This window comes from Nannospalax galili, unplaced genomic scaffold (genome assembly GCF_000622305.1).
Source record: "Nannospalax galili isolate Female #2095 unplaced genomic scaffold, S.galili_v1.0 scaffold335, whole genome shotgun sequence".
Classification (NCBI taxonomy): Eukaryota; Metazoa; Chordata; class Mammalia; order Rodentia; family Spalacidae; genus Nannospalax; species Nannospalax galili.
The window spans coordinates 520,708-540,748 of NW_008337842.1; the positions used below are offsets into that span (position 1 = coordinate 520,708).

At 41.0% G+C, this 20,041-nt stretch overlaps 1 protein-coding gene across 3 annotated transcripts in view; it reads left to right on the plus strand.

Moving 5' to 3' along the window:
* Positions 1-464: 464 nt before the first annotated feature.
* The window catches only part of Zw10 (zw10 kinetochore protein), a 31,951-nt gene continuing 12,374 nt past the window's right edge, over positions 465-20,041 (plus strand). For 2 of the 3 annotated variants that reach the window (XM_029563384.1, XM_008832748.3), the window contains exons 1-10: positions 465-655; positions 3,118-3,252; positions 5,912-6,013; positions 6,178-6,255; positions 6,405-6,564; positions 7,933-8,085; positions 8,656-8,847; positions 14,226-14,389; positions 15,074-15,256; positions 18,179-18,417. In XM_029563384.1, coding sequence (XP_029419244.1) covers positions 551-655; positions 3,118-3,252; positions 5,912-6,013; positions 6,178-6,255; positions 6,405-6,564; positions 7,933-8,085; positions 8,656-8,847; positions 14,226-14,389; positions 15,074-15,256; positions 18,179-18,417 — 1,511 coding nt within the window. In that variant the 5' untranslated portion in view covers positions 465-550. The remainder of the gene's footprint in view (positions 656-3,117; positions 3,253-5,911; positions 6,014-6,177; positions 6,256-6,404; positions 6,565-7,932; positions 8,086-8,655; positions 8,848-14,225; positions 14,390-15,073; positions 15,257-18,178; positions 18,418-20,041) is intronic. The other variant, XM_029563385.1, reaches the window with a different exon arrangement.

The following is a 20,041-nucleotide window of genomic DNA, read 5'->3' on the forward strand; positions in this document are numbered from 1 at the left end:
AATGTAATATATATTTAGTATATGCACACAGAGGCAATATAAACTATGCAGTATAAAGAAGGTGCCATTGCAGGCAGCCTTTTACTCATGATGAGGTGATACCTCTTTGCTGCATAACTCCAGGGGGCAAAATTTCATGTGCTCAGAGTGAATAGTTAACAAAGATGGAGATGAACTCCATCAGTCCTCTGGCTAGATGATGTCACAGGCAAACGTCTCGAAGTTTTGTGAAAGTTTACTTAGGATTTATCAAATAAGAATTTCATGGCTTCTGGTTGTGGGGGGGGAAGCGGGAAAGGACAGACATTTGAAAACCGTAGGGAAGAGACAGCGCCTGCGCAGTTTGCGGGGCTTCGGACCGCCGCGAAAGCCCCACCTTTGGCGACGCGGGGCCTGCTGGGAGCTGTAGTGCGGACCTCGCCATTGCGCGTGCGCCAGGCCCCGCAGGACTCAATTTCCCGGCAGGCAGCGCGCAGAGGCCAGCCGCGGGGAAGCGGTCTGCCGCGCTGCTGCTGGAGTGACCTGGTCGGTGTGGGTACGCGTCGCGGCGATGGCTTCCTTCGTGACAGAAGTCCTGACTCATTCGGGCAGCCTGGAGAAGGAGGATCTCGGCACCCGGATCAGCCGCCTGACCCGGAGAGTGGAGGAGATTAAGGTGCGGGCGGGCGGCCGGCGGGGGCTGTCCAAAGAGGACGCGGGGTTGGCGTATCCCTCCCGCACAGGAGGAGCCGGGGACGGGGGCTGATGGTGGGCAGGAGTGGGATGCGAAGGAAGCGCGGAGAGTCTGGAGCGGTCCAGTGGGCGGTTGGGGACCGGGACCAGAGGCCTGAGACTGTGGAGGAAGGGGCGAGGAGTGGGGTTAGGGTGGACACCAGTGAGCCGGATGGAGAAGACTGAGGAGCCCGGCGGAGCGAGGCTGGGCCTGGTGGGATGACGCGACAGCCGCCCCTACTGTGCCTGCTAATCTACCCACTCCGTTTGTGGGTGAATAGAACAATTCAGGGAGGATTTTGCCATTCTCGAAATTATCATGTAGCCACCTGAATATGTTTATAAAACCTTTTTTTTTTGGTCATTTGGAGACGGTTTCCCTGTAGCCCCAGGTGGCCTGGAACTTGCTGTGTAAAGCAGGCTGGCCTCGATCTCACAGAGGTCCGAGATCCACCTGCCTCTGTTGGGTTTGAAGGCTGTTTATAAAACTCTTAATTCATGCACAGAACTTGAGGTTTGTAGAGTGTTGGTAAGCATGATATTGATACATGCATGGATACATGCATACACCCCCACAGAGTTTCATTTTGTATTGATGTCGTTAGCTGGCAAGCAACATCTTAGGTTGATTTCATTTAAGGTGAGGTGTATCTGCCAGAGCCTGGACTTAGGGAACAAACTTGGCAGGCTCTTCGTAAAAACTTTTTTTTAAGAAAAAATTTATTTTTATTAATTTTGATTACGTGTGTGTGGGTATTTGTACATGAGTGCAAATGCCCCTGATCTGGAATTAACAAGCAGTTGTGAGCCACCTAACTTGGGTGCTGGGAACCTAACTCGGGTTGGGTTCTGCAAGGGCAGTACAAACTTTTAAAAACCAGTGAACCAGCTCTCCAGCCAAAAGTGGCTTCCTAAAGAGTGACTTCCTGAATGTCATGTGTTCATATCTCTGTAAGGAGGCTTTAAGGTTTTCCATTTTTATTGTTGGAGGAGGGCAGGAAGAGGACATTACACCCAGGGCTTCTCTGCCTTATCTAGTCCTAACCTACCTTCCCTATCAGTAGTTTCATATGTGAACTTGAATCTTCAGTCAAATGAGAATTACTTTCCATGCTTCAAGCTGGTGTTTTTGTCCTTTCTCATTCCCAGGTTTTTCTTATTTTGCCATTGCTCCATCTTTCTACCACTTTCAATGTATTTCTGTTTTATTGTTGTTTGTTTTTTGAGGTAGGGTCTTACAATGAAGCCCCAACTGTCCTGGAACTCTCTAGATAGATCAGGCTAGCCTTGAACTCAACAGAGACCCACCTACCTCTGCCTCCCAAGCTCTGAGATTAAAGGAGTATGCGCTGTTGTGCCTGTCTTCTATGTTTTCTTCAGCTTTAATCTCAGATATAGTCTCCTGCCATAATGCCTGGTTTTCTCTGAGAGATGGTCTTTCTGTTTGTACTAGGAGATTTTATAACTCCAGAATATCATATTTAAGCTTAGTATTTTGGTTAATTTAGCAAATAGTATCTTTCCTACCTAAAAGGAAAATATAAATTACTCAGTGTATAGTATTCAATAATTTATTAAGTTGGTTTGAATTAAAGGAGATAATGAAACATAATTTTATTAGTTTTGTTTTTTATTGCATTTGAGTAAAGTATGTCTGTGTCTTTGTGTGTCTGTGAGCTTACATGTGCCATGATGTGTGTATGGAGGTCAGAGGACAACTTGCAGGAGTCAGTTGTGTCCTTCCAGCATGTGGGTCCCTGGATTGAATTCAGGTTGTCAGACTTTGGCAGCAAGGGCCTTCACCTGCTGAGCTATCTTGCCAGCCACTCAAATCATTTTAGAGTTTTAAGATTAGGTCCTAAGGCCAGGTGTGGTGGCACATGCCATTAATCACAGCGTTTGGGAAGCAGAGGCAGGTAGATCTTTATGAGTTCAAAGCAGGCCCAATCTACATAGCAGGTTCCAGGGCTATATAGTGAGACCTTGTTTCACCCTCCACCCCCAAAAACAAATAGATCAGGTCTTAATATTTTGTAGACAAGAAGATAGACACTAATAAATTAAGGTATACAGATTATGGATTTATCTGTTTAGGTATATGATTGAAATTTGTGGACACAGTCTGATTATAGTTCATTGTGAAACTTCTGACTTCACCTTTCTCCTTTCCAGCATTTGTATAAATCTTGAGCGTGATTGGAGTTTGGTAATGGTTGTCTTCCTAAACTTTAATAATGTATGGGACTCTTAAGAATGGGAGAAATGTTTTTGAGAGCAGCCCTTAGCTTGTAGGGCAGAGAAATGGCTGTGGGTAACTGTCATAAAGTTCTCACGTGGACGATGCTTTATGGGAGATGAGCTGTGCATTTTTAACAAAGGTCCTTCCTCATCCCTGTCACCTTGTAGGGTGAAGTATGCAATGTGATCAGCAAGAAGTACAGTGAATTCCTGCCCAGCATGCAGAGCGCACAGGACCTGGTGACTCAGGTGGACCAGCTATCTAATGACATCGACCTGCTGAAATCCAGGATAGAGAGTGAGGTAAGAGTAGTTTGCCATGTCGATTGGGTTTAGGTTTTGTAGGGAGGTGGTTAGCTTCCTAATTTCCAAGACAACTCAGTTCTGTGCAACTTTCAGGACTAAACTTTCCTTATTGGTAAATAGAGATTGAACCAAATGATTTTGGGTGGCTTCAGTTCCAAATTAGAAATCCTATTTCTCAAAATTACAGTTAAACTACTTCCTTTTATGGTATATTTTTGTTATCGTTGTTGTGTTTTGAGACAGGGTCTCATTATGTAGCCCTGGCTGGCCTGGAACTTGCTATATAGACCAGGCTGGCTTGGAACTCACAGAGATCCACCTGCCTCTGCCTCCCAAGTGCTGGAATTAAAGGTGTGCGCCACATTTAAAGGCGTGTGCCACCATGCCTGACCCAAGAGTAATGTCTTACATTCAAATGTCATTTTTTAAATTAAAGAAAATCTTAGGACTTCATTGTTTTATAAGAAAATGAAAACACATAAAGTTTAATTTGGACTTTTGTCTTTTTCTAATTTAAAATGTGTCTTCCCCTCTCTCTTGTTGAGACAGGGTCTTGCTGTGTAACTCAAGATTAGCCTGGGATTCACTGTGCAGCCCAGCGCTTGTGCTCCTACTTCTGCCATCTCAAGTGTTGAGATTAGAGGCTAGAGACCTGTGTTGCTATGCATAACTGCACTTTGATCTTTTAATAGTATTCTCTTAGATCTGCAGCTGTCCTCAATACATTTAAGCTTCAGAACAATGTTTCTTGGATTTGAGCCTTCTGGAAAGTTGGCTTGATTCATTCATCGCCACTGTTCTACTTCTCACGACCATACAGAGGATTCTTGTTCTTGTGCTGTGCTACTTTTGTGGCCTAGTGCTTTACATACTTGAGAGAGTCCGGTATGATTTAGATGTGATGACCATGTGTGCTAGAATGTTATCACAAAAAGAAGTAAGCCAGTCTGGAAACAGATACCTGCTTTATAATAAAAAAAAGATGTACATGTATTATCTCACCAGCATTTTTCCCATGCAGTTTTCTCTTTGTTAAAATAAACAATGGGAAGAAAGAATGCTGGTAGAAATTTAAACAAAGTCCGATCTTTTCTGTCCATTTCTATGTCCATTGTTCACATGATTTGTATCCAGAATCATGGTGTTGAAATTCTCAATGTCCTTATTGATAAAGACATCAAGACTGGTCCCTGTGTGCTAGTTTGTGGTGTTTTTGTTTTTGAGAAGAGGGTCTTATGGAGCCTAGGCTGGCCTTGAGTGGCTATGGAGTGGAGGGTGACTTTGAACTATTAATCTTCCTGCCTCCGCCTTGTAAGTGCTGGGATTATGCCACCATGCCTGAGCCACTAGATGACAGTTAATTATTAAATACAAGAAGCAAACCAGTGTATTTTTCAGAAGTATTTTATAAAACTTGAATCACAAATGAGGAAACCGTTGGTTGCCTTAAAAAATCTGTTTAGCAGCCCATTCACCAATCATTTTGATTATAGAGTTTTTAATAGAAATAAACCCATTGTTCTTTGTATTGTGAAAGATGGCTGGTCTAGGTGAGGTCTTAAATACTTGAACAACAGTAAAAAGAACTGGGAGTGTCAAGCCTTGGGAAGAAGCGCTTTCAATATTTGAAGTCTTGTCATATGGAAGAAACACTCAGATTTATGAAGGAGTGGCATACACCTGCAGTCTTACGATATCGTGTTCAAAACCACTCTGGGCTATCTAGTAAGACCCTGTTTACAAAAAAAGTTTCAAGGGCTAGAGAGATGGCTCAGTTAAGAGCACTGGTTGCTCTTGCAGAGGACCTCTGTTCAGTTCCTGGCACCCACATGGTGGCTGACAACTGTCCATAACTCCAGTTCCAGGAGATCCAATGCCCTCTTCTGACCCCCATGGGCATTGCATGTATGTGGTGCACTTACCACATAGGCAAAAACACTAAATACACATAAAAATAAAAATAATCTGGGCATGGTGGAACACGGCCTTTAATCCCAGCACTTGGGAGGCAGAGGCAGGAAAACCTCTGAGATGGAGGCCAGCCAGGTCTGCATAACAAGATCCAAGCCAACTAGGGCTACAAGAGGCCCTATCTCAAAAAACAGACAGGAAATTTTTTTTCTTTAAGTTTCAAATTTATACCTTACAAAAGAATTAAATTCAGCAGGTAGATGTAGTTTATTCAATCACTTTGTATATTTGTTGAATACTTACACAAAGTACAAGATGATGTTGTCGTTACTGTGACTTCTTCATGTCAGGTCCTGGTGAGTATATAATGGTATGATACAATACTAAATAGAGGTAATCTAGTTAGAGATGGAGTGCGGGAGGCTTCCAGTAGGAAGTAATATCCAAACCAAGACCTGATTGTTAAGTAAGACAATAGGAAGGAAAAGTGTTTGGGCGTTATAAGGGATAGCATTGTAGAGAGGGTAATGGAAAAATGTCACTTTTGGCAAGTACCTTTACCCACTGAATGATCTTGTCAGCCTGGGAATGGGTGTTCTTGTACAGGATAATGCTTTTTATGAACTAGCATTTTGAATTTCAAAATGAATTATACTGTTCTACTGAAGCTTATTAATAAGTTATAGTGTTAATTCCTTAGGTATGGTATGGCTTAAAGTAATTATGCTTTTGATGTATAAATTAGGTTCGACGGGATCTTCATGTATCGACGGCTGAATTTACAGACTTGAAGAAACAGTTGGAAAGAGACTCAGTAGTCCTAAATTTGCTTAAACAACTGCAAGAGGTTAGTAAACTCAGTGGAAACTGTTCTGATGGTGGAAGTTATTTTCTTTATAGTTGGTCTTATATTCCCTGACAAAATGGTGTTTTTTCATTTTAGAAACAGACAGATTTAGAATAATAAGGCATAGAAAAAAATGCCTAATGATTTAAACTTACCTTTTTCAGTTTTCTACTGCCATTGAAGACTATAATAGTGCATTAACAGAGAAGAAGTATGTCCCTGCTGCGCAGTATCTGGACGAGGTATAAATAGTCTCTTTAACGTATGACCAGTTAGTACTTGTTCTGATATATTTTGTTTTCTTTTTATTCTTAATAATTATGTAAGCGTATTCTGATTTTCTTTGTGAATCTAGATTAACTGTTTAACAGTGATTCCATTTTACTGCCAGGCACAGAAATGCTTGAAGTTACTAAAATCCAGAAAATGCTTTGATTTAAAAATGCTGAAATCTCTGAGCATGGAGCTCACCATACAGAAGCAGAACATGCTTTACCACCTTGGGGAGGAGTGGCAGAGGCTGCTTGTGTGGAAGTTCCCGCCATCAAAAGGTGCTGCTGACCTCAGGTGGACTGCTTTGCTTAATCTGCCTGGACCCTTTTGGCCTCAGACTATATTCTGAATATTAGAAGATGGGACAGCTTCACTATTGAGTTATTCATCTGTTAATCTTTATTTCATTTATTAATCTCCAAACTTACCTTTTAATGTGAGCTCCCTTTTTAAAAAGTTATTTTTTAAGTTTTTTATTAGTATATTTTACGCGTAATAGGTTTTATTATGATATTTGCATACATGTGTATAGTGTGTCTTGATCATATTTACCTCCCATTACCTCCCCCCGCCCTTGGTAGTGAGCTCCCTTTGGTATATTGTTTGCTTTAGAGTCAACCTAGGAAGGTATATGTAAAGAATGCATATTTTCCAATGTTGGATTTTGCTATTTAGTGTTTTCAAGGTAAACCTTATAGTCTTACCTGCTCTGTTTACTAGGTCCCCCATGTGCTTTGTATGCATGTCAGGTGTTTTGAAGGAAGCAACATAAAAAATTTTAAATTAGCCGGGCGTAGTGGCACATGCCTTTAGTCCCAGCACTCGGGAGGCAGAGGCAGGTGGATCTCTGTGAGTTCAAGGTCAGCCTGGTCTACATAGTGAGTTCCAGGACAGCTGGGGCTACAGGGAGACCCTGTCTCAAAAAGACCGAAAAGGAAAAAAAAAATTTTAAATTAGACGCTCAGATATGTGGAGAGAAGCTAGTAGGAGTTTGCAACTCTGTTATGATACACTGTACCTGTTAAACCTGTCAGAGTTGGTTGGTGGACTGTTTTTGCTAGAAAAAAAAGAATATGGAAGGAGAGGTCTGAAACTCGGAGCTCACTTTTCAGTCTGCTTTCATTCAGTTATTCTGCACATACTTAGGAAGAATGTATTTTTCTTTTTCAAAGTATATTTTGTTATGTTTTGTGTTTGAGTGTATTGCCTGCATGTGTGTAAGTGTACCTGTGTCATGCAGTGCCACGGAGGTCAGAAGAAGGTGCTGGATCCCCTGGAACTGGAGTGATGGGCAGTTGTAAACCTCTATGTGGGTACTGGGAATCAAACCTTGGTCCTCTGCAAGAGCAGCCAGTGCTCTTAACCACTGAGCCGTCTCTCCAGCCACTAAAAAAAACATTTCTTAAAGGCATATCATCATTTTTGCATTTAATCAGATTCTTTGGACATACCCAAAAATCATTTCCTGTTTTGAAGTGGCACAGAAGTCCTGGATGTTATAATCATGCTTAATATTTGATCTCATTGGAAATACGGTATGATGAAGCTACATTTTTAGAATTCCGAGTAGAGAATGGGCTCTGAGGAATGGAAGTGCAGTCATCTTACATTCCTGAGACAGCTCATATTTTCCCCCTTTTTCTTAGATACCAGCAGTTTAGAATCTTGCCTACAAACGGAGCTTCAACTGTGCACTGAACAGTCCCAGAAAGAGGAGACGACCCCTATGCCACCCATCAGTTCTGTCCTCATGGCCTTCTCTGTTCTTGGAGAACTCCCCACCAAGCTTAAAGCATTTGGTAAAGCATGCAGCCTAGTTTCAGTCACATTCAGTCTCGGAAGGCCTGGCATTAAAGGATGACAAAAAAGATGATAAAACAGTTTCTGGAGAATATTAATGACAGTGTTTGGCTTCATAATTCATCAAAGGGAATTGCCATAAATATCTTTTATATTAAGGTGTGGGTCCTTTTTAAAAAATCCAGTTCTTATCCAGTTATGTATTTTTTAAAGAAAGACTGAAAATGAACGATTTTTATGAAACGTTCCACTGTGGATAAATCAACTTTTACAGAAATCTTGTGTTCTACAACACTGTCGAATAAAATATATATCCAAAAGTATTATTTTTGAATAACTTAAAAAGCTACAGATAGGGAAACCTATCGTGGTATTTTTTTTGGCATGTTTAGTCTTCAGAAGCTTCCTCTCGTGATGATTCTTTTTTTTTTTTTTCAGTTCTTGAGACAGGTTTTTGTTCTTGTCAAGTTTTTTGTTTTGTTTTTTGTACTGACAGGTTTCTTGTGTAGTGTTTTATTTTGATGCGGTTTTCTGGTGGGTTTTGCTGAGTGTTCTTGTATGATTTTCAGGTCAGATGCTGCTGAAGTACATCCTTAGGCCTCTGGCATCTTACCCATCCCTCCACGCTGTGATCGAAAGCCAGCCGAATTCAGTTACTATTCGCTTTGAGTCTCTGATGACGGACTTGGAGCATCCGTCACCATCTGAGGTTTTTGCAAAGATCCGAATGGTACTGGAAGTGCTCCAGAAAGAGCTTCTAGGTGTGTATCCCCGAAGCAGCGCTTTCATTATTTGGAAAAGTGCATATTGTTTTTACAGGTAATATTATTTTAAAGTGACATGATATGATTATGAGTGAAGGGAGGAAGCAGTAATTACATTCTTACTTCTTCCCTCTTTCTTTGCCCTAGATTGGCAAGTTGGGTCATTAGTGAGCTCAGATCCTGCATTTATTATTTTATAACATATACTATTTTAGTTGGAGTCTGGGATGCACTTCTCTTCAGACTTCTGATAACGTACTTCAGAACTCTCAGATTAATTACAAGAGAAGGAGTGAGCCAAACAAGTGCTGCTTTATATATTTCCACCATGGGAAAATTCCCATTAATCTGATTCAAATAAACTGGGTTGAATATTGGAAGTAAATTACATTTCAACTTGGCCTTTTGGTAGATCTTATATTTATATTACAAACAGCTTGTTTTTGTGCTTTGAATCAAGTTTTGTTTTTGTTTTTTGTACTGACAAGTTTCTTGTGTAGTGTTTTGATGCTGTTTTTAGTCTGTTTGATTTACATTCTTTTTGCTTTTCTCAGTAGTATTAGGGAGTGATCCAGCAAGCGTTCTTGCTCTGAAATAAACATGAAAAGAAAAAAAGTTGCTCTTGTTCATGGGTCTTCCTAACAGTCAGATATTGTTTAATTATGTATAAGTGATTTAGATGTAAAGCAAGGAATTCTTTGCATAGCTTAGATAGGAGGAGAAATCTAAACATTGTGTAAGCTGCAAAATCCAAAATTACAGGTGTGTACTACGATGTTCATCTCCCAAGGTAGTTTCTGTTTTGTTTTTGAAATAGGTTTTTGTTTGTTTTTTGAGACAATCTCTCAGGCTGTCTTGAACTCATGTGTGGCTCAGGCTGGCCCGGAACAGTGATTTTCTGCCTCGTCTTCTCAGTTGCTGGGATAATGGGTGAACAGCCATGCCTGGCTGAGAAATGCACCTTATTAGAGATACACAGTTAGAAACAAAGGATTCAAGAACTGGAAGCGTTGAGAGAGGTCTCTCAGTCCACATATCTCTGATGTCGGATCTCCTCTCAACAGTCCATCAGTTGGTCAGATCAGCCACTCTACATGCCTTAATGAGAAGGAGCTCACTCTTAAGTATTCCATCCAACTTTGGGCCAGTTCTCAGTAACCTGGAAAGTTTTTGTTTTGTTTCTTATGTATAGTAAATATTAGCAAAATGTATATTTCACAAATTCAATCTTTTAGGGTAGTTGTTGAAAAAGTTTGTTAGAAATGTATTACTCTGTACCGTGTTATTTATGTTCTAGAGAACCATCCAGAACAAGTCAAGTATCTGTTATACATGGTAGATTTTAAGATTTTTCCATTTTCTCACCATTGAATATCCTTAGTTCATTTTGAATGAGTGTGTGTGTGTGTGTGTGTGTGTGTGTGTGTGTGTGATATGCTGGGAATTGAACCAAAGGCCTTGTGCGTGCTAGGCAAGTACTCTACCGCTGAGCTGTATCCTCAGCCCTCAAATGATCATTTTAAGTTCCCCTTCTGGTCCTGCTCTTGGTGTGGGTAGTGGGTGCTTTCTGCAGCCTCTCTCCTTACCTCACAGCCTTCTTGCTGCGATTCATCTCATTTTCTCAGCACACTCTCATCTCTGGTGTCTTCACTTTGTGTAAGGAGAGCAGTCATATTGGATCAGGGTTCAATCCTGGGGGACACAATGAAGTCCTTAGCAAGTGTGTGCATTTGACAGATTCACACACACACACACACACACACACAGACACACACACATATGAAAGCACAGTCCAGTATGTGGCTCATCCCTGTAACCTCAGAACCCAGGAGGCTCAGTCAGAAGGATCTCTGTGAATTCCAAACTAGCCTGGGCTACAGAATGAGACCCTGTCTCATTTCCACATTACCTCCACCCCAAAACAAAACAAAATACAAACTACATTCTCATTTTAGATTTTTTGAACATTTTTCAAGCATTCCTTTAGTTTCAATAAAAACGTGAAACTAACAGTGCAGTAAATCTTTCTGAAACTTTTGTAACTTAATTTCTAAGCATTGGCAAAGAGCACAGCTTTTGCATCATACAAACGGAATGATTTTAACTGTATTCATTCCACTTTTCATAGTATTTCAGAAAAAACAGCGCACAAAGATGCCATGTGGTGTCACACAGTGGAATGAAGTAATAAAGGAGTCACCAACATCTTTTCTTTTTTACACATTTTTATGCTGTGTGTGTACACATGTGTGCACACATGTAACAGTGTGAGTGTGGTGAGAGTACACCTGTGGGAGTTGGTTCTCCTGCAATGTGGGTTCTGGGAATTGAACTAAGGTTCTTAGGCTTGGTGGCAAGAGCTTGTACCAGCTGAGCCATCTCATGAGCCCCACTGACACCTTGTGTTAAAATTCTAGTAAGTCTGGATTTCTTTTTTTACTCCATAGCACTGAAGCACTATTGGAATAGAAACTAATGTTTTCATACCTAGTAAACATTCTTTCATGGTAAATATTAAAGATTAAAAATATGCTATGAACTGGGTGTGGTGGCACACACCTCTAATCCCAGTACTTGGGAGGCAGAGGCGGGTGGTTCTCTGTGAGTTCTAGGCCAGCCTGGTCTACATAGTGAGCTCCAGGCCAGCTGGGCTACAGGGAGATCCTGTCTCAAAAAAGACCAAAAAAGTGCTAATTTTTTAGGCTATGAATTCAAGATATTTCCTTATAAATTTGGAAATCCTTTTGGAGAACATGTATCTGAAGTATCGTCTAAAGCTAAAGTATTCATAAAGAGCTTGTTCCTAGTTTGAGATAGTCTTTTATAGCCCAGGTTGGCCTTGAACTTCTGATCCTCCTGCCTCCACCTCCTAAATGTGTCCCACCATGCGCAGTATATGCAGTGCTAGAGTTGAACCCAGGGTTTCATACATGCCAGGCAGGCTCTCTTTACACTGAGCTACATCTCCAACTTGAAGAGTTTTATCTTTTATGGGCAGTATTCTGTGATTACTTAAAGATTCTTTACATTTTAAAATGTGTTTTCCAGGCAGGCGATTATAGCTCAGTGGTAGACTGCTTGTTTAGCATGCATGAAGCCCTAGATTCAGTCCCTAGAACTGGGAAACAATATACCTCCCAAACAAAAACAAAACCCCCAGTCTGGGGGATGGAGAAATGGCTTAGCAGTTAAGAACACTGGCTGCGCTTGTAGAGGACCTGAGTTTGGTACCCAGCACCCACATTGGGCAGCTCACAACTGACTCACTCCAGCTTCAGGGGCTATGACACCCTCTTCTGGCCTCCATAGGCACTTGCACACATGTGTGCACATTACCTACACACACATACACATAATTAAAAATAAATCTTTTCTTTTTGCCTTTTTGAGACAGGGTCTCCTGTAGCCCAGCTGTCCCGGAGCTCACTATGTAGACCAGGCCTTGAAGTCACAGAGATCCGCCTGCCTCTGCCTCCCGAGTGCTGGGATTAAAGGCATGCACCACCACACCTGGCCAATAAATATTTTTAAAAACCTAAACCCTAAAAACATTTAAATGTCTTCCTTATAATTTATTAATAAATTTAATAAAAATAACAATAGATCCTTTTTCCATCTGTCTATCCAAAAATGATTTTTCTCTTTGTGCAAGAATCCATTTTGTAGCTGGGCATGGTAGTGTACGCCTTTAATCCCAGCACTCGGGGTGCATCTCTGAGTTCAAGGCCAACCTGGTCTGCATAGTGAGTTCCAGGCCAGCTGGGGTTACAGGGAGACCCTGTCTCAAAAAGACCAACAAAATAAAAACAAACAAAGAATCCATGTTATAACTGGCCACACATTTCTTACTGACCTTTGATTTGAGGTGACTGATTTGGGCAGTTTGTTTACAAATACATTTCTTGAAAATGTTTCATATCTTAAGAATTTGTATTTATACAATAAGCAAATAGCTTTTGAATTCTACTTCATTATAGCAGATTGTATCTACATTCACTGTGGAATTTGTGACTTTTTTTTTCTTTTTAAGATTTATTTATATTTTATGTATAGTAGTGTTTTGCCTGCATGTACATATGAGCACCATGCATGTACCTGGTGCCCATAAAAGAAGAGGGCATTGGATCCCCTGGAACTGGAATTATAGATAACTCTGAGGGAACTGATCTTGGGTCCTCTGCAAGAGCAGCAAGTGCTCTTAACTGCTGAGCCATCTCTCCAGTCCCATTTCTGTTTTTGTTTTTTTTTTTTTTTTGTCTTTTTGAGACAGGGTCTCCCTGTAGCCTCAGCTGGCCTGGAACTCACTATGTAGACCAGGCTGGCCTTGAACTCACAGAGAGGTCGTCTGCCTCTGCTTCCCGAGTGCTAGGATTAAAGGCGTGTACCACCATGCCCAGTCCGATTTCTGTTGTTTTTTGAGACAGTATTTTATTTAACCCAGGTTGGCCTCAAATTGTGATCCTCTTGCTCAGCCTTTTGAGAGCAGGGAATATGAGTGTCACACCATGCTTAGCTTGGACTATTGGCTTTTTCCTTTTAAATTTATTATTATTTATCAATTAAATAAATATTAAATAAAATTTATTATTAATGCATGTACACCTGTGTGTCTGTGGAGTTCAGAGGACAGCTTTGTAGCTCTATCCGTGTATGTCTCTCTGTGTGCCTGTGGAAGTCAGAGGACAGCTTTGTAGAGTTGGCTCTATCCTTCCAACTTTTTGTGGGTTCTAGGGATCGAACTCAGATCTCCGAGCTTGCAGAGCAAGCTCTTTTATCCCCTGAGCCATTTAGCTGGTTGAGGCTTCTATTTATTAGTTACATGATTAATACGATATTTTAAATATAAATGCTTTCAAAGTATGGTGCAAAAACCAACTGTGAGATGACTAAAGTGGAGCTGCTGACATGAGCTTGGCAGACTGGGCAGTGCTGCATGTGATGTTTGTTGGTGCTGTGCTTAGTACATCCGCTAACTCTTTAAATACAGATGGGAAAGTACGGCTTTAAAAAAATTAATTTTTGTTTTTTTATTGTTAAAAAGTGAGATTTTGTTTCAAACTAGTTTTAACGTTGGATGCATGGTCTCTGAGTGCTTGTCATATAATCAGACTCAGCTTAAGAGTAGATGATTGCATGGTGGTAGGTGGTGTAATCTTTATTACAGAATACAGGCAACAAGACAAGTGGGCAGGATTCATTTGAGCAGTGAAAATAGAATAATCATAATTGTCATGCATTGTCACAGTCTTGAAACGGCTGTAGAATTACCTGCGTTTTCTTTCCCATCTTAAAATTTTATGATTTAAAGAAACTAGGGAACTTAATGTATCAGGACTGTGAATAGTTTCTTGTTTAAAACTTTCTCTTGAATTTAGATTTGCCTCTTGACATTGAACTCGAAAATGAAAAAACACCTGCGCTCATGTTGGCTGAAATGCTTGGCGATGTGATCTGGGAAGAGCTGTCTGAGTGCCTCATCAAAAACTGCTTGGTTTACTCCATTCCGACAAACAGCAGCAAGCTGAAGCAGTATGAGGAGGTAGAGAGAAGTGGCTTTAGGACCCTGGAGTTTTCCTTGAGGATCTTTTGTTCCTACATTACACCCTTAAGACAACTACTAAAAAGGAGCAGAAACAAGTTCTCTGTAACTTCATTTCTCTTTGAGGAAGTATATCTTCTTATTAAATATATTTTTTTTACATCTATATCATGTGTAGTAGCTCTTGTTTGCTTGAATGCTAAAATAAGGATATTATTTGCCCCTTTACCAGAGATGGGTAATTCTGTTGAAGATACTTTTGCAGTACTGTTGGGAGACTGCGCAGTGTTTTTAAACCTAGTAATTGCCTGTGATCTAAGTGACCATCTTGGTTCTCACTTTTTATTACATTTGGTTTGAAATTTAAAAAAAATATTTTTTTTATTTTATGTGTATGAATGTATTGCTTGCATGCATTCAAGTGCACCTGTGTTATGCAATGCCTGCAGAGGTCAGGAGGGCATTGCATCCCCTGGACTGGGGTTATAGGCAGTTGTTAGCTGCCATGCTGGGAACCAAACCTGGGTCTTCTGGAAGAGCTGCCAGTGCTTGTAACTGCTGAGCCATCTCTCCAACCGCCATGGATTGTAGTTTCTGAGCGATGTCCTGGAACCAACCCCCTAAACATACTGAGGGATAACTGTATCTAATTCTTTTTTTTTTCCTCATGTCCTTCTCTGTCAGATCATACAATCTACTGAAGATTTTGAAAAGTCCCTAAAGGAGATGAGATTTTTAAAAGGAGATACTACCGATTTGCTGAAATATGCTCGGAATATCAATTCTCATTTTGCTAATAAGAAGTGCCAGGATGTGATCGTGGCAGCCAGAAATCTAATGACATCTGAAATTCACAACACTGTACAGGTACCAGGGCTTTATTATGTTGTGAACGGGAAGTGGCTCATTTTTGCGACGTGGTAAAGTAGAAAGGAGTGACGGTGGCTGAGCTCCTGGAGACCCAATAACTCATCTTTGGAGCATTTGTTTTACCCTCTTTAAAGTGGTCCCCATATCACCTTCTTTGAGTATTGTGAAGTCTAGGAAAAATAATACATGTGAAAGAAACTCTAAATGGAGAAAGTGTAAGTACAGTGGGTTGCTGTTTTTGAAATCAAGCATAGATTATTCTCGTCTTCATTACTTGAGGTTTTAGTGCACAACTTTGTGATGATGTTTGGACTTTATTATGCCCAGAGATTGTATCCTGCAGGAAGAAGTTAGCTGCTGGGCATCTGCACACATACGTACACATAAATAAAAATAAGTGTTTCTAAGCAAAGAGGGGTGGTTATAATCAGTTTCTTACAAGGCAGTGAACTGATTAATGTACATGAAGAATAATTCATTCTTTGACCTTTGATAATTGTGTGCTTTTTAAATATACATATATAAAACAATATTTGGTAAATGTCAGGAATTACTTGAAGCAAAACAGACTAAGGCAGTCTACCGGCAGATTTCCCAGCCATTTTTTTTTGTGTTTCTGAGGTGCTGGACTCTATTTTTTTTAAAAAAAACAAGATCTCCCTACCCTCAGCCTGCCTAGAACTCAGAACTCTGTATGTAGACCAGGCTGGCCTTGATCTCATAGAGATTCACCTGCCTCTGCCCCCCACATGATGGAATTAGACCGTCACCACACCACCTGGCTCCCCCCGCCCTTTTTTATTTAAGCTTTATTCCTGTGCGTGCATGTGTGTCCAAGTGAGTGTCAGCCATGTGTGTGTGTGCTTACATGGCCAGAAGAGGATGTCAGATCTCCTGGAATGGAGAGCTGCCTGTTTTGGGTGCTGGAACTGAACCTGGATCTGTAAGAGTAGCAATTGCGCTTAATCATTGAGCTATCTTGGCTCCTAATTTTTTTTTCTTAAGTGACTGTTTTCTTACTCAAAAGATCATAATCCCTTCCAACCATACCAGGGGAATGAAGTGCTCCTAACAGGTACTTGGGAAGTGAGTTTGGCAGTCATAATTGGTTTGAGATGACCTGCTATATCAGTCTTGCAAAACTCCGTGTTCTTCACTGTAGGTGTCAATTTTTAAATTCCTTAGTTTAGTCAAGGTGCTTACTTTATATTTCTGACCAAAGCACATAAAAACCACGGTGGACCCAAAGCTCCGAAGAGACTGCCTGGAGGCCCAGGCTCTCCGCTCCATCCAAGCATGCATGAATTGGTGAGCTCTGTTGTTGGAGCAGCACTGTAGGAAATGGAGAAGCAGTTCCAAAGTAGCTCTTAAACGTTAGCTCCATAATAAACATATCCTTATAACTAAAGCTAGATTGTGTTCCCTGTAGATAACATTCATTTATAGCTCTAATGCTGAAAGAGCTGCCTTTTAATGTGGCAAATGATTTAGATACTGAAGCCCTAGGTTTCTGAGAAAAACTTTAAACAAAACATAGACTATAACAGTATCCCAGAGGCAACAAAATCTCATTGTGCTAAAGCATATACAAGTTAAGGCTTTGACTTACAATACTTCTAAAATTATGTTAAAATATTTCCAGCAAATTACTTATAGTTAAGATTCAGTAGGTCAGGCATGGTGGCCCAGACCTCTTATCCCAGTTTTTGGGAGGCTGAGGCAGAAGGATCATGAGTTCATACTAGCCTGGGTTTACATAGTAAGACCCTATCTCAAAACAAAAAGAATCACTAGTAATACCAGACTTGAGTTTAAATATTATGCATCCTTTTATTCAACTTAGCATACTTAGCTGTAGTAAGAAAGATAACTGTAATGATTTCTTCCTGAGTTACCACTTGCAGTGTTTAAACCAGTCAAGGAACAGGGTGGTATAGCATCAAAGGGTTAATGGGTGGGATCTTGAGAGGATCTTGTTACAGAGACTTTGGGTGTGTGGGAGGGTATGAGACAGGGTCTTCCTGTAGTCCCAGCTGGCCTGTTACTATGTAGACAAGGCCAGCCTCTGTCTCAGAGATCCTCCTGCCTCTGCCTCCTGAGTGTTGGGACTGAAGGTGTATGCTACCATGCCCCGCCCCTTTTTATTTTTTTATTTTTATTTTTATGTGTATGAGTGTTATGCCTGCATGTATGTACACGCACCCATGTTGTGTAGTGCCTGCAGGGGCCAGAAGTGGGTGTTGGATCCCCTGGAACTGGAGTTACAGACATTACCATGTGGGTGCCAGGATTCAAACCTGGGTCCTCTGTAAGAATAGCCAGTGCTCTTAACTGCTGAGCCATCTCTCCAGCCCCTGATTTTTTTCTTTTTAAGTAGTCTGAATTATTTTCTTTTCCCTTTTCCCCTCCCCGCCCTCCTCTTTCTCGCTTTTGTTTTTTCTTTAAAAAAACTTTTTAAGTCAAGGTCTCACTGGATAGCCTTGCCTGGCCTAGAACTTAGTACTGTGCAGACTAGGATGACCTCAAACTCACTGAAAGCCAGGATTATAAAGGCTTGTGCTGTCACAACTGGCCTTGAATTAGCTTTTTCTTAGACTAAATTTACACCTGTACCTGATGTAATTTGTTAGTAGTTAATAGTTATACTGGCTTTGATAATCCCATTGTTTATTTTGAGAAAGATGATATTTGAAGGTGTTTTCAGTTACCCCAAAGCTTTGCTTTTTCAAGATTGAATGCTTAGAAGAATTCCACAGTAAACGAGTATGCCAATTTCTCAGTGGCATGTACTATAGCCCTTCTAATTCCTCCGGGAACCACAGCTTTCATCAGCATGGAAGCAGTGAGCGCCTTTATTTTTTGCTGTATGTGTACATTTGAATTATTCTGCCACACCTCATTTCTGTATTTGAATCTTAGATTACTCCTGATTCTAAGGTAAGTCTGCCAGACTTACCCAGTCCTGATGTGGATAACAAGCTAGAAGTACAGACGGCGTGTAAAACGGAGTTCAATGAACCTGTGAACTTAGAGCATGAAAATTCACTGGACCCTCATTCCTTTTCTTTACCCACGTGTCGCATCAGTGAGTCTGTGAAGAAATTAATGGAGCTTGCCTATCAGACTTTGCTAGAGGCAACAACTAGTAGTGATCAATGGTAAGCCTTCCGAGCTGCCTAAACATGGCAGTAACTTGGTGTAAGGTGTATTGTGAAAATTATCTCTAATTTGGGGTTTTGAGTCTTTTTTGAGACGGGGCCTCACTCTATAGCCCTGACTACCTTTAACTGTGTCTGCCTCCTGAGTGCTGGTATTAAAGCCATGTACCATTATGCCCAGCTCTATTAATATTTTTTTCTAGAAAGACAGTGCAGTACAGATAAAGATTGCTCTTTAACTTTTACTTACAGTAACAGAGATGTTGAACAAGGTGTAAAAACCTGCTGGGTGCATTGGCTCATGTTTATAAACCTAGTACTGGGAAGGCTGACATAAGGAGAATTGTGAATTTGAGGTAGCCTGGCCTAATTAGCAAGGTCCAGGCCAGCTTGGAGTCATAATAAAACCCTCTGTGGCCGGGCGTGGTGGTGCACGCCTTTAATCCCAGCACTTGGGAGACAGAGGCAGGCGGATCTCTGAGTTCAAGGCCAGCCTGGTCTACATAGTGAGTTCCAGGACAGCTGGGGCTACAGGGAGACCCTGTCTCAAAAAGACCAAACAAAACAACAACAACAAAAAACCCTCTGTTAAAAAGCAAATAAACAAGACCCAGAAAAGCAGAACAAAACAAAAAAAGTAGATGCATCCATATGGGTTGATAATATGTAGGTTTATTTGACATGAAAAATTAATTACTTTTTAGTAATCTACTTTTTGTTTAGTTTTTGCTGTCTGTGATAAAAGTAATAATGTTACATAAGAAAGCACAGTGGCGGGCTGGAGAGATGGCTCAGTGGTTAGGAACATTGACTGTTCTTGCAGAAGACCCAGATTCAAATCCCAGCACCCACATGGCAGCTAACAACTGTCCGTAACTCCAGTTCCAGGGGATTGACAGCCTCTCCTGTCCTCCCCGGGCATTATATGACGTGGGTACACTTACCTACATGCAGGCAATACACACATACACATAGCCAGGCGTGGTGGCCCATGCCTTTAATCCCAGCACTTGGGAGGCAGAGGCAGGTGGATCTCTGTGAGTTCAAGGCCAGCCTGGTCTACATAGTGAGTTCCAGGACAGCTGGGGCTACAGGAAGACCCTGTCTCAAAAAAAAAGTTAAATATTTAAAAAAAAAAAAAAAAAGCACAGTGGAAGGATGTAGAATACTACCCTAAAAATGATTAATGCTCAAATGTTTATTATTGAGCAGTAGTTATATCATAAATGATAGCACTGTGTGGGGCCTGCTAGAGCTGGAGGGTCTGAGAACCTCCCCTCTCAGCTCACTGCACAGCATGCTGGGGAAGGAGAGTGTTTTCTTTGGGGCTGTGGCTATTGAGGTTGTCCATTCTTCAGGGCATGGCCCCACACCCATGCGTATGGGCAGCACTAACAGGACCCAGTGAGTTCTACACAAAGAAAAGAGGATTTGAAGTTGAGAGGGGGTATGCTGAGGACATTGGTGGGAGGAGCTAGGGGAGTGGGTAAGGTCCAGATACATTGTGTACATGTATGGAACTGTCAAAGAAGAAATACTAAAATGTAGTTACCCTATATTATGCTCCAACTTGTTCTCTTGGCCTTTTATCTTTTGTCGGTTTGTTTGGTCTTTTTTTTTTCCC